The 27,163-nt window shown below is 35.2% G+C and overlaps 1 protein-coding gene across 3 annotated transcripts; it reads left to right on the top strand.

Annotated features, from left to right (window-relative positions):
- Window positions 1-1,306: 1,306 nt before the first annotated feature.
- On the top strand, window positions 1,307-25,974 carry LOC129254062 (ranBP-type and C3HC4-type zinc finger-containing protein 1-like). Of its 3 annotated transcripts, XM_064095055.1 has the most exons (15): window positions 1,332-1,481; window positions 8,181-8,273; window positions 8,598-8,820; window positions 9,301-9,493; window positions 11,026-11,181; window positions 12,389-12,539; window positions 13,219-13,312; window positions 13,675-13,906; window positions 14,478-14,707; window positions 15,449-15,628; window positions 16,865-17,025; window positions 17,468-17,579; window positions 18,577-18,855; window positions 21,257-21,400; window positions 23,168-25,974. In XM_064095055.1, the coding sequence occupies exons 4-15, from the start codon at window positions 9,409-9,411 to the stop codon at window positions 23,246-23,248; spliced, it is 1,905 nt and encodes a 634-aa protein (XP_063951125.1). In that variant the 5' UTR covers window positions 1,332-1,481; window positions 8,181-8,273; window positions 8,598-8,820; window positions 9,301-9,408; the 3' UTR covers window positions 23,249-25,974. The 3 variants fall into 3 exon arrangements, with proteins under 3 accessions (XP_063951124.1, XP_054748494.2, XP_063951125.1); XM_064095054.1 differs by having other exon boundaries at window positions 1,307-1,481; window positions 8,181-8,820; XM_054892519.2 differs by lacking the exon at window positions 8,181-8,273 and having other exon boundaries at window positions 1,324-1,378.
- The last annotated feature ends 1,189 nt before the right edge of the window (window positions 25,975-27,163 follow it).

Below are 27,163 nucleotides of genomic sequence, written 5' to 3'. Positions count from 1 at the left end.
AACCAAAATGACCTTCATGATATTGTAGGTTTTTTTTAGCTTTTCAAATTTCTCTCGACCGAATTGAGCTCCATTTTGTAGTGAAACCTTAGTTGTTTTTTTTAGTTTTTTTTTTCTTTTCAAATTGATATCAGCACCCCCAGTAAAAAAATCGTTCCCAGGGCCCTGGTTTGTGTTGGAATGATTTGGATAATTGGTTATTTTAATTGACGTGCTGAAAAAATATATTGCGCATCAACCCCATATAAGGTACTGTATACCGGACTCTTGGTTAAATCAAAGACCCTGTCTAGTTCGAATTTCCTGATCACAGTGTTATTTATAGAATTAAAGGGGCAGGTCTATGGCAAGGTCAATTTCACTTGCACATGCATTGTTAGAATTCATAACTTATATATGCTATTTCTATTGCATAAAAATTGAATATATAATTTTAAATGAACTTAGAGGTGAATAACCAAACTTGTATTTTTTGTTATAAGAAATCGAGGAATCAATATAATATGAAAATAAAGAAAGTTACAAAGAAAACATGTACATTTCAACAAATACATGTAATACAAACTTAACTAATGCAGAAAACTCTCTTGTATATAATCAGAAAAAAATAATCAATAAGTTCAAATTCTTAATGGCAATTAAAATTTAGACCGAATACTAATAATAAGGCTAGGATTGAATATTAATTATTTAAAGTCTAATTATAGCAATTTGCATAGCACGGATACTATACAAAAATCAAGGGAGGCGCACAATTTCACACACTTAGTAATATATGCCGGAGGAGGTCTGCATCTGGGGGTAGGGGTATAGGGTGCAGAACTGCATGGGCGGAAATCCCCGAGGGGGACATGGGCGGCCCCCTACCCGTTTGGAAAGGGGGGGAGCACAATATATCAAATGTCCCCGGCTACTATTTGTGGTCTATTATGATGGAAAAAAGTTTACATCATAATATTCTAAATGACCTTACATTTTGGGTGAAAACCTTTTTTTTTTTTGCTTGTCAAATTCATTTTGGACGAAATGCCTTTACATTTTGGGTGAAAACCTTTTTTTTTCAAATTTTCCGGGGGAAAAAAATCCTTGATCCGCCCCTGCATGGTCGGGCCTACATTTGGAGAGAGATTTCCGCCCATGCATATATGGGGCGGCTGGACTTGTCAAAAAGAGAGGGGAAACATAAGTAGGTGTCTAGGCTTACTTGAATTATCAATCAAGTCGCAATTGCAACCTTTTTTTTTTTCATGACCTATGACATCATCTCGTCATATGCATTATCAGTCGGTCGGGGAATCCCCCGGCCACTTTCGAGAAGTCTGCGCGATATTAATGGAGGATCGGAGTCAGTACGTACATTGACAACGGCAATATAACGGTACCCAATATAACTTGAATAGGACGGTCTACCCCTTTTCTCCGGTGTATATTTGGAATTATTCTGCTGTAGTAATTCACCATCTACACATTTCAGGAAATTAGTAAGTATGCATGTTGTTGGTTTAGTTGAATTCTAACTGTTTAGTCGACAAAAAATCTGAATGGCATGATGGCTGCATGATGAATGGTATTGCTCATGATGAATATGACAATGACATGGTGGATGGGAAAAGCAGCCAAACAGACTTTTCATTGGCAATGCTAATGGAATGCCATAATGCAGTGTCTGTACTGTATAATCTATAAAATTATTACTTTGCATTATTTGCATAGTAGGGTCATTCTCAAAAAAATGTTACAATTCACAAAAAACGTGTCTCGACTATCTTATGGCCGCTAGCTTCACAACCCTGAACATTTTCTACAAAAATATTATCAAGAAAAGGACAATAATAGACTAGCTCCACAAAGCATATGCAACCAGTGACTAATAAAGCTCTAATTTTTTTACAAAAGCCTTTTATTTTTGCTTTTTGTTAGAATCGACGCTGTCTCGGGTCAGTTTTAGATTTTACTATCATTCTCTTTCTTAAGTAGTCTGTATTTCTTACCTACATTAATGTCTGGTGAGGGCAGCTTGGTGTAAACGTCTGACATACTGCGCTTATCCTAGTACTTAATGATCCGTTTGTGATTAATTTCACTTTTAACTTTGTCCCAAATTCATTTTAACCTCCGTAACGAAGACTGCCACAAGTTTTTTCTCCCTTTCAAACTGAATGATATTATGTGATAATGTGTCTGCAAGTAGAGTGATATTCATCAATAAATAATTGATAGGGAATAATCATATGTGTTTCCTGTATTACACGGAAATAAAGGACTATTCTTAAAAAATGAAATGTATGACTATACAGCTTTAACATCCGTAACGCACCTTAAGAAAATATGCACTTTGGCAGTTCTGTTAGGGATTCAGTATTATATAGGATAAGAGACACCTTTCATGATAAATACAATTTTCAAAGTTAGGGCTGCTAAATAAGGACCACGTTGGACCATAAAGCATAAAGACATTAACTTCCGTAACGCATTAACTTCCGTAACTTTTTTTCTTGAATATGCTACAAATTTGTGCTTTACTTAATCACTCTGGATCATACAGATATAAATCATATAAGGTACCCTCCACCTAGGTACCCATAAAAATCATAGCTATTCATCATTGTCAAATTATTATTACACACCTTATTTTCAACATCACTTTGAAAAGAGGGAAAATTGCCAGCGAAAACAATTTCCCGAGAATTAAATATGATATTTAATGTTTTTGGAATTTTAAATGATTCATACTACAAATTTTGAATATTGGCATCTTCTTTAGAACTTAAAATTTCTAACTTCCTTTGCTATATAAAGCGCATTAACTTCCGTAACAATTACTGTTACGGAAGTTAATACACTTCTCTGCTGTACTTTGCTGAGATTGACAGTACGATTCTAGTTCCAGAACAGGTGACATGGCTTTGTCTAATGCTGAAGTCGGCAGAAATGGTGTAGAGGATGGGAAGGAGAAAAAATAAGCTTAAAGAGAAAGAAAAACTGTTTGCAATGACTCATGAGGAGGATTAATGTATCATCGATCAAAAATGTGAGCGCAAAGCGCGAGCTAAAACTTGTGTATAGTTTAACCTGAAAACTTGAAATTCTAGCATTTTTTGTAAAAATGATCAGGATGTTATCTGAATAAACTATTAATGCGAGTTCAAAGTGCAAGCTGATTTTTTTCGTATTCTGACTGAAAGCTTGACATTCTAAACACTCTTTGTACCAATTACAATAATGGGTATCTCTATTGACACGACTGATTTTTTTGGATCTGAAAACAATAATTTTTTGACGTTTTAATTTGAGAACAAGATATATCCAATAAACAATTATTGCAAAGGTAAAACGCGCGCTTTTTGAGGTTTAGTCCCCAAGACGGGACATTCTACTAACTTGTTGTAATCATAAAAAGGATGGATGTCTTGCTAAGGAAATAATGCGCAGTGTGTGCGAAGCGCGAGCTGAAAATATGTGTCATTCCAATATGAAAACCAGACATTTAAGCACACTTTCAAATAAAGAGGATATAAATTGAATAAAAAATAATTTCATGCAATATGATACATAAGAACAAGTGGGGATTACACGTACATGTATGTACACCATCAATCAACTCTTAATATTCATGAAGATATGCATAGACCAAACTGTGTCACTAAAATAATGCAAATCTTTAAAATGCCATAACTTCGTTATTCCTTGTTCGATTTTGATTTTCGATTTTGCAGTATTTTGTTTGTCTGATTATTATCTGTTCAGATCATATTTTCAGCCTGGTTGACCCCTTTACTGCGCATGAAAAGCGTTGAAATAATCGATATAAGCCTACTGACATGAAAACATGGAAAGGGGTATTTTAAACACTCACGGTTTGTTGGAATTTATAAATAAAATACGTACTTCGATAATCAAACATTTTGGCTATTCGTCATTTTTTTAAATCACGAACAGGATGCGTAATTGTGTATCTCGATGAAACAAAATAATAAAAATAAATCGCGATTAGATCATATAGATTCCGTTAATAATTTATGTATTTGTGAATTTTTAGCCTTATGTTTCATTCACCTTACTTTTTTATTATTCATTTCCCCATGTCCTTTTTTTAATGTTTTTTCTTCTTTTTTTTCTATCTTTATTTTGGCTTTTGGCAAGCGGCGGGATTCCTCGTAACCCAGAGAACTCATCCTGGTTACGGGACTGCGATTGCTATATTTTGTTTATTGCCAGAAAATTATAGATGAACTGCAATTCTGTGGCCCGGTTATTCAGTTTTCTCATTCCAACTTTGAACAAGAACGACAATAAAATTACAGTTTCCGTTTCCTGTTATGTTTTTCACATTTTCTTTTTTGGGGGAGGGGTAGCAAATTAAGCTATGCGTTCCACATTTATCTTTATTTATTGAAAAAGGTTATACGAATACCTAAATATGGATTTTCCTAAGCTAACAAATAAATACTACAATTTGTAACTTAATTTAACTTCCGTAACGAAGATTGATAAGGGTAAATGTCACTTGAGGATTTGATGGTAAAGTATCCTGGGATTACCAGAATTGGTCATGCATTGCTTAGGATCTTGCTTATGATTACTTAGGGCCAGAAACTTTTAAGATGAACTACAATTTTGTGGCCCGATTATTCGGTTTTCTCATTCCAACTGTGAACAAGAACGACAACAAAAATGACAGTTGTCCTTTTCCTGTTCTGTTTTTAACATTTAAAAAAAATGGGGGGGGGGATGGGAAAATTAAGCAATGCGTTCCACATTCATCTTCAATAAATAAATGAAAAATGTTATACCAATACATTAATATGGATGTTCAGCTGCTGCTGCTGAAGACTCAGCTCCGTTGGGCAGGACACATCTCAAGAATGGAAGACCATCGCCTGCCCAAGATAGCCCTGTACGGCGAACTTTCTACTGGCAATCGTGACAGAGGGGCTCCAAAGAAACGCTTCAAGGACATCCTGAAGAAGTCCCTCGGTACATGCCATATCGATCATTGCCAGTGGTCTACTCTGGCTGCTGACCGTGCTAGCTGGCGACATATAGTCCATCAGGCTGCCTCTTCTTTCGAGGAATCCCGAAAAGATCACCTGAGGGAGAAACGTCGCCGCAGAAAGAATCGCGAAGCCTCAGCAGCCACACCAAACGTGACTTTTGACTGCGGCCGCTGTGGCCGGGCCTGTCTATCACGTATCGGCCTTGTGAGTCACATGCGTGCCTGCAGTCGACGTGGACTGCCTTTATAAATCTTCGTTCGCGAAGCAAGCCAAGAGAATATGGATGTTCTTAAGCTAACAAAATAAGTATTGCAATTTGTAACTTGATTTTAACTTCCGTAACGAAGGTTGACATGGTTAAATGCCATCGAGAGGATTTAATGGTAAACTATCTTTGGATTCCCAGCATAGGTCATGCATTGCTTAGGATCTCAGGTTATAGATGAAAGTTATGTTAAGGTTGCCTCATTCAAATTATGAACAATAAACTGAACGAAAGATTGCAATATTTTTTATGGTACTTTTAGTTAAATGTTATTTGGTAAAATCCTGCTTCTGAAAAACAATATTGAATATTTTTTCTATCTTGCAAACATTTTGGCTTCAGTAAATAAAATTGTTGATACCACACTGAATCTAAATGGTGCGCATTTCTATTTAATCATTTCAAAAGTGATTTAATTGAGTAACATAAGTGAGCAATGCAAACGATTAACCTCCGTAACATTGATATACAGTGCTCGAGTTAATCCGGTCAGTACTTCAAATTGACGCAACAGCGACTTGCCCCTTTTCTGTTGCCACTTTCTCATACATGGTACTTTCACAATATCTATTTTTCAACCCATTCTGTAGACTTAATTTTTACGATTTTTTCCCCCATCAATTGTAGCATTTTTCTGAGAATGACCCAGTAGCCTTATTTAGTTCGGCAATGCAGGAAGGCGGCAGCTACCTCTAATCAGTCATGTTAGCTTGCTTTTAAATTGTTTTAATTTGATACTTGATACTGATAGATCTATAATTTGGTGGCAAAGCCAAAGTAAGTACCAGCAAAGCAGCAATGTGTACTGTAACTGACGTGAGACTGTAGCAGGCGAAGGTTGCATGCACTTTTAGTTTTGAACTTTTGGCATTGCATTTTAACTCATCAAGAGTTGAAATTATGACTGACCATGTCTTCCCAAACCGCCATGCGCATGCTGAATTGAAATAATGGTTCACGATTTTGTTTCTTTTTCCTGTGGTATTCCCAGGTGGTATTACTAATACCTCCATATAGTTATCTAGTATCAAGTGCCTTGGACCGGCGAGGCTGAATTAGTTTTCTTATGCTATTATATTTTATTTCAATGTTCAAGTAAAAATATCTAAAATCAGGTTTGCCACCACTCCATCAGGCAGAGCTGAGCTGAGCTGGAGCTTGGCCAGGCCTCGTGGAAAAATATGCCTCGGATAAACTGAATGATCACATTCACAGTCAAGATGAAATGATAGAATGATATCAAATGAATGTGTGTAACAGTTATTAATCAATAAATTTATAGTTCAGGATATGGGCTAAGAATTTATTTTTTTACATTTACCTTTAGTTCCCAAGATTTTGAAAAAATGTTTTGGATCCTGGCAATTATAATGCTTCCAGACCACTTCCCAAATATCAAAATAAATTTTGATGTGAAATCTGTAAATTAATCCAATAAAACACAGGTTGATTGCATCCTTCACATCGTTCTAGGGTATGCACACATGAATTGGAATAGTGACATGCACTTCGGGGGATTCACCAAAACTAAAGATAAGCAAAAAAATAAATAAAGAAGGGCTTTGTATGGTGGTTTTGAAATCCCAAGTTGACCTCCAATACGATGTCCCAATGACCAAGGAATAAATTAAGGCAAAGTTCAAATATCAGTAACTTTTCTCGGCAGGGAACCATGAGTTGGTGTTATATTATCAGGTGTGAAAATAATACAGGGGTCTGTTGCCGAAAGAGTTGCGTGTAAACGCAAGTAAAAAAATCAATCGCAAGTCCCAAATGCGTGCTGTTGATTGGTAGTTACGCTAGATTTTTTTAGTTGCAATCAATCTTACAAAGAGTTACGATTGATCCAATCAATCGTAACTCTATGGAAATTCATCAGTGTCATAATTTTTTCTACAAAAAATTTGCACAATGTGTCAATATCCTTTGTATGCAAAGAGAAGTGCAGTGAATTTTCAAGAAAAACAATGAATTCATGAATATACATCATAGCTAAAAAATATTTTGAACAAATAGATGTTGACGTTGCTGGCCGTCCATAGTTGCGATTGATCGGATCTGTCGTAACTCTTTGTAAGACGGGCCTGTCATAAATTAAGCATGGTAGAATTTTGAGTGAGTTTCACATCTATGTTTGTCATGGTGTTGTTTTTTATCATTCCATTTCCGGTATTCAGCAAGCTGATCGAAAAATTTTTATGTGATGTCTTTGGCGGTTTTCCAGTCGTAGCAGATCACTTCTTGAATTCGAACAAAATAGAAAATATAACCACCCAAGTGTTTTTATAAATAAACAAAACATGCTGAATGATTCAGTTAGGAGAGCAGTAATTTGCACCCCAAAAAAAGGCATCTGTAGACAAGTCATTTTCCAAGCAATGATTGATTTGCTAACATGTTCTCATCTGTGTTTTGCATTTTTCAGATGACTCAGATAGCACAACCTCGATTTTAAAGACTTTTATTTCTAAAAGAAATATATATCAAATTTGAATTCTATCTTTGAATCGTGTAATATTCGGTAAATTTTCTCAGGGTATGTTCAAAGGGACAAACAAATGTGAGCTCTGGTGCACCATGTGATTTAACATCATGAGACAAACTTAATTTATTCATTTTTAATCCTGAGAAGAAAATTATTTAAAACAAAATTGGCTAGATAGATACTCCACTGCAGTAGTTCCCACAATGATATTATTCAACCTTCGTGTTTCCAGATGTGACAACATGGTAGAGGGAGTGTCGCTTGCTTGCTGAACAAATTGAAGGATTTTGATTGCTCTAACCATATACATGTAAATCGATTTTATGACCTGCTTGAGATTGTGGTGAATTCTGATGCCCCATAGTCCATTCTCAGATCAGATTTCTTTCACAAAATTTTATAATCAATTTTTTTCATATTGATGTCTTTGCAGGTTTCAAACATTTGATTGCTGCAACTCACCATATTACAAACACCTCATCTACCAACAAGACATTTCTATCAGGGATCCTTGTGGAAATCAGATGTGATACACTGTCCCTCTTTTCCTTTTCATCCCTCTCTTCATATTTAGATTTAAAACCAATATAAATGTGACATATCCCATTTAAGATCTCACTTTTTATCTTGTCATTGTGCGAAGGGATTATTACACTATCTTTTGAATTTTCATTCATATATTTATTAGAAATAAGTTGTCATATCAGAGACATTAATTTTTTTAAAGCTAGACCCCCCAAAATAAACAGAGGAAAACGTAGCTAAAGAAAAGGCATTGCAAAAAAGTTGCCAATTTGATGATAACACCCTAATCCACCTCCAATACTGATTACTGTATAATGCAATCAAGTCTTTCACGAGGCCACGCATCTGGAATCACTGTCGTTCTCTCTGGAAGGGGCTTCTTGAGCAGCTATCCGACGAGGGACCTCACTGGGAGGCGAGATCCTAAAGGAAGCCAATCGGCTAAAAACACTCATGATGGGGGCCTTCTTAATGCCCCGGTCAAACTACAGCTTGTAAATCACAAGCATGGGGGCTATTCCATCCGTATTGTGCACAATGATGACAGAGTAAGTATGTTAATTGATTGAGTTAGAGACAAAAGGGGAGGGCGATAGGTTGAATCTTTCAATGAATGATCAGGCGTGTTTGATTGACATATTTTGAGAAGGCTGCCTTTTACTTTTCTCAAGCAAAAGACCAGCTTCTTATGCACGAGAAATTGATGTTCATCGGTCCAAATAAAAGAATAAATAGATAAAATAAAAATGAATGAAATATAATTTAAAAAAGTCTAGTTACAAATGATTTTTAGAAGATAATGGTGATTCATACATTATTCTAAATCGATAAAGAAAATAGCTTCAAAATTTGCAAACTCTCATTATTAAAGATGAACAAGTATTGTATACTTGCACTCAAACTTTCTCAAAGGTGTTTAAATGGTCACAGTATCAGCGTACAAAATCTTGGGTGGGTTAATTCCCTTGATATGAACCTAAACTGTATTTTGAAAGTAATTTCTCATTTTGTTGCCTTTGCTCTTTCAGCCAAGATCTCAACCGATCATCAATGAAAATTTAGAAGAAATATCTGTTCTGAATCACACAGCACAGCAGTTTGAGTTTGTTTTGAGTAGAGACGGTAGCCACCATTTGATGCTGTTTAACAATACAGGAGAAGGACAGCAATTCCAATTGATACTTGGTGCTGTCAATGCCCAAGGGCAGATTAGAATGACAAGTAAGTCAATTGTAGGGTTAAAATGTTTTTTGTAGTTTTATATAATATGTATTCAGATGTGTTCAAAATCAGCCATCCAGTACATATATATGAATGTTATTTACTTCAATAACTTTGATATTGTTAACTCTACTACTTCTTTAATTTTCAATTTCAATGTTTCATTCATTTACTTCATCCCAGTATAGCTTCCAGTGAACTGATTTTTTGGAATTACTGCAATAAGTAGCCTAAACAAACATAATCATGAAAAATAAACTCTTTGGAGGTTGATCACAACTATATCACTCTTTTTACTACTGTCACTACTGCTGCTACCATTGCTACTACTATGCAGTAGTCTATTGGCACCATTACTATTACTCATAGAATGACTGCTAGTAATATTATAATAACATCCTTTATAAAATATGAAAGAGCTTTCCATGTTTTGTTTTTATGAAAAAGAGATTGCGTTAAAATCCATTCAATCAATATTTTTTAATACTCTCATGAAACAATATTTGAGCAGACAAAAAACTCAAACGATATACCCAGTGAATATTAAACATATCGAGCAGTATTTTAAGATCTATGCAGGAAGTGAAAGTGATGAGTGACCAATACAAAATACTACACTTTCGAATATGGAAGGGGAAAATCTTTGATGTTTTTGCTTTTATGAATTACACTAAAATAAATGTGAAGTGCTGATTGTCAATTCATCAAGAAAGGTTTTTGCTTATACAGTTTTGTGTTGTAACATAAACATGTAGAATGTGAATGAAGGCAGTGCATAATGAGTTGAACAGAACTTCGATACGGTAGCTCTAGAGTTTGCCTCTGTGATGGATGTATGTATTCATCATACAGCTCGTACAGCGTATGATTTTTTTGTCTATGTAACTGTTTTTTTTTTGTTTTTTTTTTTACTGTTGAATATGATCAACATTCAGTTAATTTCGGTATTAAGAATCAGCAATTCATGTGAGTGCTTTCATCAAATACATGTACATAGTTTATGTTTTGAACAGATGACTGTAATGGAAATGCATCTTCTAATCTGAACTCTTGTCACTCGTATTGCAATAGAATGATCAGACATTGTCAGTCTGTAGAACATGCGTAAATTTATTATGGATTCATGTTATTCCAGATAAGTGCAATGAGGTATTCTGATTTGACTATTCCGCTCTGGAGTACAAAATCAGTTTTGCAGGTTAGTATCAGTGGTTGTAATTTTCTCTACAAGGACTTATACTTAACTTCCTATCTGAGGAACAGAGTGCATTCCATTGAAACTTTGCTGTATAATATGTCTAGATATGAATGCTGAGTAAGAGAGGGCACACTGAAGCTAAACATCTATGCATCAGTGAAGTTTCTGGGTTAACGTTATGCTTGATCATCATGAGTGCAACAAATTTCTTGAACTCCCTTTTCCTTACCTTTTACCCCTTTCCCTCACCCTTTACCCTCACCGCTTACCCTTCTCCCTTACCCTCTCCTTCCCCCTCCCTCCCTCTCTCTCTCTCCTTCCTTTTCTTCTTCAGGTAAACGAGGAGCAGCTCCAATGGCAGCTAGGTTTCCAGGTCTCCAGAGAGGAGGAGGAGGAGGAGCAACAACCAAAAAGAAAGTAACCAGCAAGGAGAACGACAGAGTTCCTACAGTCGCTCCCACTGAAAATGGAGCAGAGGACATTGATATTCGTAAGTTAAACTTATATCCTTTGATTTGGGAATTTTGTTGCTATGCTTGTTTTACACTAATATGGGTACTTTAAAGTGGAATAATCACTTTAGAAGTGATTGTAAATAAATAAGGAGTATATTTTCAGAAATGTGTCTACCTTTCCTTTCTTCGATTAAAATGTTTCAGATGTGGAATATATCGTTATCTCTTAGTTTCATGAAATAAAATGTACTTCTTTGGCAGTAAATGGAGGTACATATATAGTTCCTTGGCTTTGCTTGGAAAGCATCTAAATCACCTCAGAAATGATAGTTTGTCCCATCACTTTAAAGCAGAAATGAACTACTTGCCTTAAGGGGAAGTTCACTCTGAAGAACAGTTTGTTGTAAAAATAACTGAAAAAAAATTATGAAAAATATTGATGAAGGTTTGAGGAAAATCCATTAAAGATTAAGAAAGTTTAATATTAGAACTCTAAATTTTGGATTTTTAATGTCATAAACGAGCATCTGTCCCATATATGTTATGTAATGTAAAATACATAAATTTCAATTTTTGATGGTTCATGATGACTTATCATTTTATATTTTTTAGGAACAGGTGTAATATGATTTGTCTGTTGATATACTAAAGGTGCAATAAAAACCGTTTTCAATTTCCTGAGAAAATGATATTTCATTGATTTTTTACTATATGATATGTAGGGAAGCTGCTCGCATATGACGTCACAAATCAAATAATAAAAATTCTAATAACTTCTTTATTTTCCTCCAACCTTCGCCAATATTTTTATTATTTTTTTCTGTTATTTTTACAATAAACCTTTTGTCAGGGTCAACTTTACCCTTAATAGCGCCAACTCAAATCCTCAACTTTTCACATCTGGCCAGCATAATGCAGCATTCTAAGCAATGTAGTCTTGTAATATAAGCCCACTTGAATGATAAAACACTAATTCACTACCGGTACTTAATAAATTCATGCCACACTAGTTAAGATATCAAGTAGCAATACAAGTACTTTTCTCTCAAAAACATTTTAATTTCTCTGCATGAATTAAAATATAGGCTTGTTCATTCTCTGTATTATTGATGGTCATATCAAAATGTATATTTTTAAGACTATTTATTTAATAACACACAGTCAATGAGAGACCACGCGAAGTGTTCGTCAGTTTGCACCCCCTATTGAAATAAACAACCGTAATAATTTGTTTATTTACAGATACCATGGTAGAGCTTTTGAAAACCTCAATACAGGCCGGTGATGTCATGAATTCTGAAATATGGGCTAAGAATCTTGCCAACCTTCAACCCAAACTCAGCATCCTGGTTGAAACAGCAGGAAATACCGTACCGTCAAGCAGTGATATATCGTAAGACATACTTGCATTTAACAAAAAAAAATCTCATAACACTATTTGTGCAAATATTCTCTCCTGTTTCAATAAAGACATAAAAGAATTATTTAGATAGATTTGTCATGTTTTTTTTTTTTAAATGAGCTTTATTTGTAATTCACTGTAATTGGATTAGATTAATGAACTCTCTGGAGCAGTCATGGGGAAATAGTTTTGCAGAAGTTAGTAAAAACTTGGAAAGCTTTGGGTAGTCATACCATTGCAAAGGAGAGGTAAAGACTCGCGATCAACAGTGATGTTATATATGTTGTAGAAGGCTTATATAGTGTGTATCGCTGAAATAGAAACAGAAACTATTTTGTTCAATTCATGGTAAGAGGCAATACAGCAGGCAGGTGATGGATATAAATAGATCAATTTAGTTTTACATTCACATGAGCCCATGTATGTGTTAGTATGAGATTTCCTGAGCACTGTCTATACTTTTCAAAAGTCGATAGTGTGAATAGGTATATGAATTAGAGCCTAGGAACATTTAGACATTATTCAGAATTAACTTAATTAAATACCCATATTGAGAAAACAGTGTTATTCATCAAACCAATTGTGACACTTTTATGAGCAAATAATATAATATTTGCAATTTTCAAAATGAGTTTATTTCATCAATGTTCATATTGATTTATTCTTCTAGGATTCAAGTTCAAGTTGAAGATCGAGATTCATCAAAATTGAAGTTAAGAATGTCTGTGCCATCGAATATAACAATTGCTGGTCTAAAGAAAAGGGTGAGTAAAATGGAAAACTGAAAAGTGGAAACATTATGTTCTTTTAGATTGAGTTTGTAGAGTTAGCATTGCTAGATTTTTTTTCTTGCAATCTTTCAGTACCTGCAAGAATATTTCACTTTATAATCTTAATCTTGTGGGTATATGTGTGTGAAAAAAAATAATTGTTGCCAAGACCTATTTCTTTATTACTGTCACTGTCTAATAAAAAGAAGACTATTAAAAAAAGATATAATATGTTTTACTGTTTTTGATTTTTTTCTTTTCTGAGCAAAAAGGATAAATTCAATTATTGTCCTTTTCCAGTTTTGTTGGAATACCTTTTACATTTTGCTGGATCTTTTATATGTCATAAACTACAGACTTGTCTGACTTACGATCTTCCAACGCAAGTTCAGAACTGGCTTATTGGTGGTCGCATAGCAAAAGACACCGAGACTCTTTCAGCCAATGGAATCACGTCGTCTGGCGCAACCCTTTACCTTTATTTGACCTCAGCTGCTAAGGTCAATATTACGAAGGAATCCATGGAGATTGAGAAGCATGCATTCTCTGAGGATAGGAGGAAGCATCAGAGATATTGGCCAGACCAGAGTAGGTTTGAATAATATACTGATTTATATAGCGCAAAAACTATGTACATATATTCTACTGCGCTGCAATTAAGAGCTTGTGAAATGCTCGAGAACAAATCTTAGAAAAGGGGAAAAAGAAGTTTGAACATTTGTAGAACCATCCAATAGTATTCTTGATGATGAGCTCCCCATAGGCATACCGGTACACTTAATTAAGAAATGAGATCCAGTATTTCTTTCCTCTCTAAAGTACAATGACCGTGACAGACTTCAAAGAATGTTTTTGTCATAAAAACCCTTCATCCAAATAAGAGTGCTTGATATGTAAGCATTTCATGTTTGTGGTTGCATTTGTATCAAAAATATAATGCAGGTATATAGGTCAAAATATTCACTCATTTGCTAGGAGGGCAAATTGAGAGTGGAAAACTTAAAGCTTCATATCATATAACTTGTAGAAAGAAATTTAAAAAAAACATTATTTAGAATTTGAAAGATAAGCTATGTCCAATAATTTAATTGTATGAGGTGAATATTATTCATTGTTGGTATGATATATAATGAAATATTTTCTTGTGGAATTTTATTAGACCCCCAAACCATGCGAAGGACCAGCAGTGGCAGCACAGAAGACCGTGGTACCTTGCGATCCTCACTTAGCAGAGCAAGATTGTCCCCCCCATCGGTTGTTGAATCTGCTTCATTACAAAGACTTGTACAACCATCACATGATAGATTCATGGATAGGAGTTCGTCTTTAGGATCAAGAACTTCATTAGCTGAAAGGCATGAAGTAAAAAAGGAACCAACTGCCATGGAGGTACGTTTAGCATCTGAGAATAGAATTCAGAAACAATTATGGCCTACTTGTCAAAGGAAACAAGTGATTGAAAAGTTAGAAGTGATATTGGGAAATAAATGGTGTTTCCAGAGCAGTAGATCTGATGTTCATGGATTTTATGTATTTATACATAAATTTGTTGTCATATGTTAAAGGGAACAATGTAAGTTAGCACGGTTTTCAGCATCCCTCTGAATACAAATACAGTGAGTGGAGAGCTAGAACAGATGATTTGTTTGAGAACCTTTGAAACAGATTGAGATGTGCTTGAAAAATCTTCTTAGCTATCTGGTTGTATTTGTAACTGACATTTCAAAAAAGAGCCGTAAATGAAGTAATTAGCTTAATAATGTCCCTGTATCCTTAAAGGCCCTGTCACATCGTTCCGTGTAAGCCTTGCGGGTGAGTTGCGGGTGATTGCCCGCAACTCACCCACAAAAAATGTTTTGAGCATATTCAAAACTTTTCTGCGTTCAAATCAGACTTGCGTGCGCTTCTGCGTGTGAGTTGTGTGCGAGATACTGTCAATGCGGCCGACCTGCGGTAGCAAAAATAGGTACCCGCAAGTCACACGCAAGGCTTGCACGGAACGATGTGACTGGGCCTTAATAATCTGTGCACGTGTGGTTTGGAGAACAGTCTTCCTCATAGCAGCATTGGGTAATTTATTTTGTAACTGATTCAAACAATTTCTTCAATCCTAACCTTACACTCCCCAAGGTTGGATGGGTGTGTCCTAGGTGCACCCTTGTGAACCCCCCTCTAATCCCAGGGTGCCAGGCTTGCTCCACCGATCGTCCTGAAAATTACAAGGTGCCTGCCAAAGGGACCTACACCATGGACCCGTCAGAGAGCAGCTTTCAGAAAGCCTTAGAAGCGAACGAACAAGCTCTTTTGGAGGTAAAGAATTTATTGCATCTACAATCAAGAACATCCAACAGTATTTGAAGTAAGAACGCTCTGTTTTAAAGGTATTACATCACTTTGTGATAGATCTTAGTTCCTCTGATTGAACAAATTTGCTTTGACAAAAGTTTGTTGTGACAATGTGGCAGTTACCAAAGGCACCGTCAGATCTGTGTCTTTCACGGAGGAATCCCACATGCGTCTTTTCATCACTAAATCTCACATTAGTCATAGACAAACAATGGGGAATGCGGAAAAGGCTGCTGTAAAAGCCCGTATTCTGAAATCAGGTTTAACTTAGACCGTGGTCTAAATCTGTGCTAAAATTATGGGAAGCCAAAAGTGTGTCAAAATTTGTATTAATTTGTATGTTTCTTATAATTTACTGTGCTCTTTCCTGATTCTTCAATGGTGAAGAAAATCATCTATTTATGCTTCCTAGACAATCATGAATGATTTGAGAGCCAAATGAGCTAAAATATGATATCTCTACTGTTAGTGATTTATGTAACAATTGGCTATCCATACTTAAACCACAACTTTAAACCTGAGTTTAAGTTAAACTCGACTTCAGAATATGGGCCATAGTGTCTTTATAGCAAGATTCCTGCCATGTGGGGTTGTTCGGACAAACCAAATCTGTTGCTTTGTTGCTTTGGAACCGAAAGGAAAAGGCGCTATATCAAATGTCTATTGGATTGGATCGGATTAGATATTTAAAGATTAAATAGACAACTAGCATTACAGAAACAAAGTATCTGTGGTTGCAAGGTGATATTCACAATGGTTTGTACTAACGCGAGATGATGATGGTGGTCAAAAGACAAAATGTCAGGAAACAGAGATGTTATGTTGCTGTTGAATTTTAGTTTTAATATAGGAGGAACTATGGTAGTCAGAGGCGCTAAACCCCAACAAGTTGCATAAAGATGTTAGGATTGTTTTTTTTTAATGTGATAAAGGCTGTTGTGTGTCAGAAGATGAAAATGCAGCCAGTTCAATAAAGACTTTTCTGTGTAAGCTACTACCGTGGGCGTCAGTGCAGATGATAATATTTTGTTTTGGGGGAGTGCAACAATAGGTCCCCCCCCCCCCCCCCCATGAACAAAGAATAATCCTTTGCGCTGATGCCTGGGCTCTTTACGAACTTGAAAACAGAAATTTAGAATATCCTTATAAAATTACCTTTAATTTATTAATGGGTAAAGTGTAATGATTTTCGTGACATAGATGGAACAAGAACGGGTAATCCAGAACTACCAAGATCTCTTGAGGATCGATGAGCAGGACCTGGTCCCAAACCAAGATATATTTGAATGTCCTATATGCCTAGTGGATTGTGATCCTGGAGAAGGTGTAATGCTCAGAGAATGTCTTCATTTATTTTGCAGGTAAGACCAAGTCATAGGTATAAGAGATCTCTGGTTTGAAGGAACTACTGTTGGGACTCAACCAACCAAGCCTATAGCCCAGCACAAGAGAGAGTTAGAATTACAAATTCATTTTCAATCAATCTTTTGGTGTTGCATTTAAAGCAACTTTTTCTTTTAATGGGCCTATATCTAGTGGAACTGTTCATGAGGAAAGAACATTAGTTAGTATGGTGTCTTCATCTGTTCTGCGTGTATGACAGGGTTGAAACAATAATTTGCTCTTAGCCTGTTAAAAACCCATGGTTCCATTAGCTTTTTTTCACAGGAGTGTCGTATAATCTGTAATTGATTGAATAGTTTTGTGATACTGGGTCGTGTACTTCACTGTAAATTTGTTCAAACAGGGATTTGAACTTCTCATGGTACTGGTTCTTCATCACTGTCTCATTTCTTCAAACAGGGAATGTATTATCCAGCATATCAAGCAGTCAACAGATGCCTTGGTGATGTGTCCAGGTATGGAGGATGATATACCGTGCACGCAGCATGTTCTAGAAAGGGAAATTAAAGCAGTGAGTATCAACCAGAAGTTTCAGCGCATTAAAGCCAAGATAGAATAATGGCAGTAATGATAATAATAATAGCTGTATTTATAAAGCGCCTTTTGCCTGAGGATACAAAGCTTTAGCTCGAGCTACCATCACTGGCGCTCAGTGCATGCAAGGAATTAATCCTGCTGGGTACCCATTCACCTCACCTGGGTCGAGTGCAGCACAGTGCAGATAAATTTCTTGCTGAAGGAAAACACAGTATAAACCAGTATTTAAGAGAGGAAGGCTCTAGAATCGTGATTATTTATTAGAGCATTTTTGCGGCCCGTTGCATGAGGAGTTGCTATCAATCATATGCAACTTGATTTCCAACCAATAGACAGTGTGCATTTAGGACTTGCGCATCTTCACCAGGCCCCTGATCTTGTAATTTTTTACATAGTTTACATTAGTCAAATGCTGTAAGGTAATTGTAGAAGACTTAAATCCCAAGTATGCTGACAATCGCCAACACAGATAAGCACACATAGGCCTGTGTATTGTGGTTGCTTGGAAAAATATATATCAACCCAACAGAATGCCAACATTTTTTGGTTATTATTCAACACATACTCATTTACTACTAGAATTAGTAAGGTTACATTTTGTATTTTGGTATGCATGTACCGGGGAGTTCATTTTGTTGATATTCTGTTCTAATTCATTTTATGATCATTACCGCACCTGGAAGCAACATTCAAAGAAGATTAAAGCCCCAGTCATGTGTATTGATGTGATGAGAAAAATCTTAGATGCATTTAGTGAGAGTTTGAAAAGAAAGTGTTGTCATACAGGAACTCATTGCTCTCAAAGGCATGTTCTTAATGTGGCAACGTACCCCCACCTTAAACATTAGATACTGGGGGGGGGGGGGTTATCAAATGGGGGTGTTGCATCATAATGTTTTTGTGATCAAGCTATGCTTGTGTAATATCGTAATGGACCAGTGCTTTCTCAAATCTATTTATTGTTTTTACAGCTTTTGAGTGAAGAAGACTTCCAGAAGTACCTCGAACGCGGTCTACGCCGGGCGGAGTCCAGTGCATCCGACAGCTTCCATTGCAAAACTACCGACTGCAGGGGCTTCTGTTTCTATGACGATGATCTTAACTTCTTTGACTGTCCTCTCTGTAGGAAAATAAACTGTTTGACGTGTAAAGCCATTCATGAAGGTATCAACTGTAAGCAATACCAGGAGGATCTCAAAATACGGGCGCAGAACGACGTGACAGCAAGACAGACGCAGCAAGCTCTGGAGGTTAGTTTATCTTCTCTCCTTTGATGACAGAGTTTCTTTTCTCTGTATGTTAAAACTGCCTCACTAATTATGTTTCTTTAATTTCTGTCCATCCTGTTTATGATTTTATGATTACAATGTCAAAGGTCGTAGAGGTCACTATATACATGAAAATATCTTGTTCTCTTGACAACTGAAGAGCTGTTATGGGATCAACTTCAAACTTGGTTCATGTTTCCTTGGAGTGTTGCATATTCTGGAAAATATGTAAATATTGAAAAATGTAACCAAAACGGTCTTCATTTTGTAGTGAATTTTTTTTTTTTGGGGGGGGATTTTCAAATATCTCAGAATCAACTTGACCTCCATTATTTAGTGAAAACCTTTTTTTTTTGCTTTTCAAATTTACATCAGCAACCCCACTTAAAAAAAAATGGTTCCCAGGGCCCTGGCTATGAAGTGCCCAATTTGTAGTATCATCGTTCCATTTCAATTTATATCTTAGGAATTGGTTAAGAGTGGAGAGGCTATAAAGTGCCCAATTTGTAGTATCATCGTTCAATTTCAATTTATATCTTAGGAATTGGTTAAGAGTGGAGAGGCTATAAAGTGCCCAATTTGTAGTATCATCGTTCAATTTCAATTTATATCTTAGGAATTGGTTAAGAGTGGAGAGGCTATAAAGTGCCCAATTTGTAGTATCATCGTTCAATTTCAATTTATTTCTTAGGAATTGGTTAAGAGTGGAGAGGCTATAAAGTGCCCAATTTGTAGTATCATCGTTCCATTTCAATTTATATCTTAGGAATTGGTTAAGAGTGGAGAGGCTATAAAGTGCCCAATTTGTAGTATCATCGTTCAATTTCAATTTATATCTTATGAATTGGTTAAGAGTGGAGAGGCTATAAAGTGCCCAATTTGTAGTATCATCATTCAATTTCAATTTATATCTTAGGAATTGGTTAAGAGTGGAGAGGCTATAAAGTGCCCAATTTGTAGTATCATCGTTCAATTTCAATTTATATCTTAGGAATTGGTTAAGAGTGGAGAGGCTATAAAGTGCCCAATTTGTAGTATCATCGTTCAATTTCAATTTATATCTTAGGAATTGGTTAAGAGTGGAGAGGCTATAAAGTGCCCAATTTGTAGTATCATCGTTCAATTTCAATTTATTTCTTAGGAATCGGTTAAGAGTGGAGAGGCTATAAAGTGCCCAATTTGTAGTATCATCGTTCAATTTCAATTTATATCTTAGGAATGGGTTAAGAGTGGAGAGGCTATAAACAGACCTGCCAACCAGTACGTTTTAGCCGTATTTAGTACGTTTTTGCAACCAAAATACGGCAGTACGTTTTTTCTTTGAAAAATACGTTTTTTAAACTAAATCGTAATTTATTGAGAAAAATAATCTCTATATGTCTCTATTTCATAAAACGTGCACGAATATGGTTATTAGATCAATGTAATTTCAGGTAACTTGTTTTTTTTTTCAATCATTTTGTTCAAACCAGGGTGAAGATATACACATGTTTTAATGTTTTTTTTTTCATCTGCAAGAGCAGTGTGCATTTTAGCTTGCATGCAGCTTGAGCGCCGCGATGAGCGAGTGCGCCAAGCATTTTATTATGAAATACACTTTTTTGGGGAAAAATACAGTTTTTTTATCACAGAATACAGTTTTTCATTCCCAGAGGTTAGCAGGTCTGTATAAAGTGCCCAATTTTGTAGTATCATCGTTCAATTTCAATTTATATCTTAGGAATCGGTTAAGAGTGGAGAGGCTATAAATTGCCCAATTTGTAGTATCATCGTTCAATTTCAATTTATTTCTTAGGTATTGGTTAAGAGTGGAGAGGCTATAATGTGCCCATTTTGTAGTATCATCGTTAAATTTCACTTCATTTCTTAGGAATTGGTTAAGAGTGGAGAGGCTATAAAGTGCCCAATTTGTAGCATCATCGTTCAATTTCAATTTATTTCTTAGGAATTGGTTTAGAGTGGAGAGGCTATAAAGTGCCCATTTTGTAGTATCATCGTTCAATTTCAATTTATTTCTTAGGAATTGGTTAAGAGTGGAGAGGCTATAAAGTGCCCAATTTGTAGTATCATCGTTCAATTTCAATTTATTTCTTAGGTATTGGTTAAGAGTGGAGAGGCTATAATGTGCCCATTTTGTAGTATCATCGTTAAATTTCACTTCATTTCTTAGGAATTGGTTAAGAGTGGAGAGGCTATAAGTGCCCAATTTGTAGCATCATCGTTCAATTTCAATTTATTTCTTAGGAATTGGTTTAGAGTGGAGAGGCTATAAAGTGCCCATTTTGTAGTATCATCGTTCAATTTCAATTTATTTCTTAGGAATTGGTTAAGAGTGAAGAAGCTATGAAGTGCCATTATCATTCAATTTCATTTTATGTCTTAGGAATTGGTTCAGAGTGGAGAAGCTATGAAGTGCCCATTTTGTAGTATCATCGTTCAGAAGAAGGGAGGCTGTGATTGGCTACGTTGTTCTGTCTGTCAGACGGAGATCTGCTGGGTGACAAAACAAGCAAGATGGGGACCAGCTGTAAGTCAAACAAATTCAACTTTTGTTCTCAACATGTGTTCAACAATATGTTCAACTCATTTATTTTTCTATGAAATACTCAAGTAAAATAAATACATAGACAATTTTCAATTAGATATTGGAAGGACCTTTCAAAAAGCTTTGCTTGTGAGGATGGGGCCCTGTGCAAAAAAAAAATATAATTTTTATTGATTAAAGTGTAAATCTTATCAAAGGGCACACGTGGAGTGAGCAGTTTTAGAAGGATCATATGAGGACTGCTAGACAGGATTTATTTGGAAATGTGTTTTACTTTGTTACCATTTTATGATTGAAATGTGATAATTTGTAAATCCATTTTAACTTTGCCTGATTGGCTGTGATATGTGGGTATTTGAATAAAACCATAAAAACAATAGAGAAAGATGAACATGTATACTGTATATAAATACAAGAGCTTGTGCCAATTAAAGTACAGCATGCAGCCATTCTGGCACATTGCCGACACATCACATTCAATTTGAAAGTAAGCATCTACGCTGGTTTGGCATTATTTGAAATAAAAATTGCACACATTTTGTTAAATTCTGGTAATTTTTTTTAGAAATTTCGTCGGAGTTCATCCAACCGTCGTATCAGTCAATTTTGGTCAAAATATTCATTTTGAGATTTTTGCTGAAAATGAAAGCACAAGTCCTATTCTTTTCAAACTAAATTTATTGTAGTTTCTGGGATATGTGGGGATTTTCACGGCAATGCCATGCAAATTGTCGATGAAATGCGCAAATCCCATAGGAAACGTGTACTGTAGCAAAGCTGCGCGCACTTGATATACAAATGCGCTGTCAGTCAAACCGTCGTATAGGAATAGCACGTGAAAAGCGATACAACGTTTTGACTGACCACACGCATTGAAATGGCGGTCAGAGTTGTTGTATCACCTATGGCGTATTTGTACCAGGCAAAATCTGAATCGCTCAAACCGAAATTACAAGCATGTAGCTGTTTTGCGATATTTTCTCGGATCCTTGGTTTTGTGTAAAACTTAAGATACCAATGTCAAGCAATTGTCTTGGTTTTTCCAACCATGCATTTTTCTAGCCAATGAATATGTTGTAAGGTAGGCGAACTAAGTGTGAAAATTACAGTAAACTTTGAAGTCGATTTCTCTGAAATGGGTTTGCACACATATGACGGTTCGGATGACCGCCGACGATTTTACTGTAAAGTTAATACCCCCGTCACACTTATTCGGAATCAGCAGGAATCAAGCAGAACCAGCCGGAATGATGAACTTTCAAAATTCGTGCCACATTCGGGAGGGAATTTGAAATTTTCACTACTTTTGCAAAAATGTCGTTCGAATACTTAGAACGTCCTTCGATCCCGCCTTGAATGATTCTTGCACATTCCGGGTGTATTGACTGTCGAATGCAGCTCGAATACAGTCGGAACACAGGAAGAATATTAATAATGCTGTTAGAATGCAGCAAGAATATTTAGAATGCAGTCAGAGAGCAGTCAGAATGCACTTCGAATGTCGTTCGATATTTCTCCACTTCGAATGCACTTCGAAAGTTTTGAACATGAGCAAAACATTCGGGCCGGTCACAAGAATGGACCCGAATGTCTGGAATGCACTCAGAATGCAGTCAGAATTTTTAGAATGCGCTTCAAATATCCAGGAATGTACCAAGAATTTTCATTCCGACGGCATTCCGGCTCATTCCGCCTCTAGTGTGACGGGGGTTTAAAATATTCCTTCTCTCTTTTTCTCTTTATACATAGGGTACTGGAGACATTAGTGGGGGATGCCGTTGCCGTGTCAATGGCAAGATGTGTCATCCTGAATGTCACAACTGTCACTGACATCATAATCAACACTCAGAGCAACGATTGATGGACATTCCGTTAAAATTATTATCAGCTTACATATTGATATGTACAGTATAACAAAGATTTGTTATTTTTTTAATTTGCTAGGCTCTAAACACTGAATGATGCGAGCAATAATACCAACATGAAGTGCATTTCATGACAGACACATATTGAATCCAGATACAACTGAATTGTACAAATTTCTATGTGTAAGCAGATTGGTGTTATTATTAGCTGCAATTTCTTCAAAATGATTGATTAATAAGTTGATTTCATCTCTTATAATCTAGACCCATTTTCTATCATCATCAGAAAGATCATTTTGTTTAAGCTATTCCTCTCATTTCACCAGATACATGTCCATGTTCATTCATGCATATATAATAAAATTTGGCTGCACGATATGACAGTGATACTGAAATAGCATGATATTCAGAAGTCATTGAATAGATTATTCTGGATCTACGTACATCAAAATATTTTAAACATTTGAATGTGCTTCAGACAAGAAATTTGCCTTGCCAAAATGCTATAAATCACTGGCACTTTCTCCCTTATTCCAATCCAACTCACCTGGGTCAAGGGGAAAGGGTCATAAATGATGTCATCCCGAACCAATATTTTATTCTCCCCTCTCCATTCTCTTACTCTTAGCTGAAAGAAAGTGATATGTGAACATTACTTGACATTTATTCATGTCAGACATTATATTCCTGAATCCTAAATGTTATATCTAGTGATAATTGAGTAAACAAATACATGTATGCAACATCATGCAGTCCTAGAATTAAGTAATAAGTATTTTGTAATGTGCAATTTATGATACATATCACTCAAGGCACTATATACATTAACAAAACAAAGGAATATGATCGTAATCATATATAAGTTAAAAGCTAACGATAAAATTAAGATTTTTTATATTCCTGTATGAAAATAAAGTACGTCTTGATTGGAAAACATTTCAGCTGTTTATATATCTAATACTTCTAGGAAGTCTGTTCCACATAAACAAGGCCATTTGGCCAAGAGCCCTATCTCCCCGTTTGTCTCATGTGCTTCTCATCTTCTGCTTTTTTTATGCACCCTTCATCTCCTGAATTCTGTAGCTCCCATAGACTTTGCACATGGATCACACAGTTCTGGCGGACAATAGGACAATCATTCTTTTAGCTGGTACATTTTTTTTCTTTGCCACATCTTTTCATGATATATTATATTTGGGGTTTAATTCAAGAAATATGTATGATTGTGATTACAATAGAATGGTAGGTAATATGTTTGGTATATGAAATTAAGGTTAGGATCAGGGAGGATGGGATATGGTTTCAGGTAAGGACTTGGTTCACTATGTAGTTGATCCAGATTTTTTTTTTTTTTTTAGTTATCGTAAAATGCAATTATCTTTAATATAAGGGTATAACACTTGTACTGCTTATTCATCATCTGGTAAAATACTAGTATTTCAAACATATGTTTTGCCTATTTTGGTATTTTTTCATTGCTATTCATGTAGTTGTGCTCTTTAAGATGCATGCCCAAATTTTGAGAAAATAACCAGAGGTATGAAATCACAGTGATCAATTTACAAAACAATATTGATCAAGGCAGTGTATGCAACAAATATTGAATGTACGGAATTCAACATTTATTTCTGTTTATCCCTCAACTCTGTGCAATTGTATATGCCCTTTGGATATTATTTCTCAAAAGATTGTTGCTATCACACATCTGATTTCAAAACAATGTTTACAGAGTTACTATAACCAATGCTTATACTCTTATTAGACATCTCAAAATACTTGTTTAAAGTTAAAGGTCAAATGATTCAGAGGTCATTATATATGTAAAATTGTCTTGTTCTTGTGATAAATGAAGAACCTTTAGATGGATCTACTTCAAATTTAGTTCATGTATGCACATTGGAGAGAAGGTGATCTGAGCAGATTTTGGGGTCATGGGTTCAAAGGTCAAATGTTACAGAGGTTAATATCATATTATGCTAAAGTTACCGACCAACTCGGGTTTGGATGCTGGTTTTGCGGTCATTTCTTAACTGGATGGCATCAAGTGTGTATAACGAAATATAATGTATGTACTGATACAGTACAGCACCTCGCATTTGCAAAATTAAATGAAAGTGTTTTTGTTCTTCTTAGGAAGCCCCCACTTATGGTCCCTTTACTAATAGTGCACTGAAGTCAGATTCATCTGTACTCAAAATTACATTGTTCTTTTAAGAAGATCTATTACAGTATGTGTTTGACTTATAATTTGATTATAGCCCAAAGGGAAGAGGTGATTAAAAGAACCACAAGTTGTAACTTTGAAATTTCTATAATCTTATTGGTCTCTATTTTAAAACATTAATCAATTTCTTATTACTAGCTTGTTTGATTTTCTTTTAAACTTTCAACATTCTACTTTTCTTATATTTCTCCTTTTATAGAAGTGATTTATTACCAAGTATCACCATTTGAATCCCTATATCATAAAATGATAAATAATCAATATATGTATACTCAGCTTATATATGGATCATATACATTCAAAGGACGTGCATGTTGGCTCCATGAATCATCAACATGTTAGCCACAAAGTGTATCATGCCACGTATTGCCGAAGAACAAACTAGTTCTTTATCATCTTAATTCAAAGTTATTTGTGTATGTTAAGGATGCTGGCATGATTTGAATAAAGGAATGTTTAAAGCATAACTGAATATGTATGATATGTTTGTTGTGTTTTTGGTTTTGGGTCAAATGAAAGCAGTGTTTAAAGGTCAAGTGCACCCACAGAAAATCATTGGTTTGAATTAATATAGAAAAATCAAACAAGAATAACACTGAAAATTTCATCAGATTGGAATGTAAAATAAGAACGTTTTGAATTGTTAAAGTTTTGCTTATATTTCACAAAACAGTTATATGCACAACTCGGTGACTTGAGAAAATTGATCTCCCTCACTATTTCTTTTCTTTTTTATTGTTTGAATTATACAATATTTGAATTTGTATGGATTTGACAATAACGACTAACTTGACTGAATGTAATACCACAGGTTCATGGAGGAATAAATCTTTGTGTCACATGACAGTGAGGAGAAAATCATAATTACTAAAATATGAAATAAACAGTGAGTGATGTCATCAGTCCCCTCATTTGCATACCGACCAGGGTGTGCATATAACTGTTATGTGAAATTAAGCAAAATTTTAAATGTCATAACTTCTTAATTTACACCCAATTTGGATAAAAAATTATTATGCTTGTTGGATTCTTCAATTTTTATTCAAATCAATTTTTTGTTGGGGTGGACTTGTCGTTTAAAGACCCAACTGTACATCCGACTCCCTATATTTGAGACCTTCCTGGAGGGATTTTTATCTGTAAAAAATTGTAAACCTCTCAAATTTCTGTGAAGTTTAAAAGGGAGAAAAAATGTGGTTTGGACGGACAAAAAATGTTGATTATTTTACGGAATTGCCCACATTCAAAAGTGTTTGTGGATGATACTGATGTTTCATAAGTTATGTTTATCAGTTGATCTGTCATTTATTTGAAAAGTGACATTAATCAATTTCATTCATTATTAATCTGTTTCTTCTTATGAACTCTTATTTATTTCCCTATCTAATACTTGTAGAGTGTGACTTTTGGTATTTTTTTGTAACAAATTAGATTATTATATAATATCAACTTATGCAAATTATATACATATATTTCTATTTTTATTGGGCATATTTTTTTAACAATCTTTTAGAAAAGCTTGGTGAAAAAAGGGGAAGAAATTTCAACATTTTGGTCCCGGATTTTGGTGTACGAAATATTTCAAGGTTTCAAATTTGTTTTATTTCATTTTCAACAAAACGAAATAAAATGGTCATAAAAATGTACAATGGCATT

The sequence above is a fragment of the Lytechinus pictus genome, chromosome 2, assembly GCF_037042905.1.
Source record: "Lytechinus pictus isolate F3 Inbred chromosome 2, Lp3.0, whole genome shotgun sequence".
Classification (NCBI taxonomy): domain Eukaryota; kingdom Metazoa; phylum Echinodermata; class Echinoidea; order Temnopleuroida; family Toxopneustidae; genus Lytechinus; species Lytechinus pictus.
The sequence above is the reverse complement of the archived record's forward strand: the minus strand, read 5'-3'. Positions and strand labels throughout refer to the sequence as shown.

Excerpts from the sequence above, each read along its gene's own strand:
- LOC129254062 (XM_064095054.1), top strand. The coding sequence starts at position 8,587 with ATGCAATCAAGTCTTTCACGAGGCCACGCATCTGGAATCACTGTCGTT. Across the intron at positions 14,708-15,448 it reads AGGAACCAACTGCCATGGAG|GTTGGATGGGTGTGTCCTAG; the intron begins GTACGTTTAGCA and ends ACACTCCCCAAG. Across the intron at positions 17,026-17,467 it reads TGTCTTCATTTATTTTGCAG|GGAATGTATTATCCAGCATA; the intron begins GTAAGACCAAGT and ends TTCTTCAAACAG.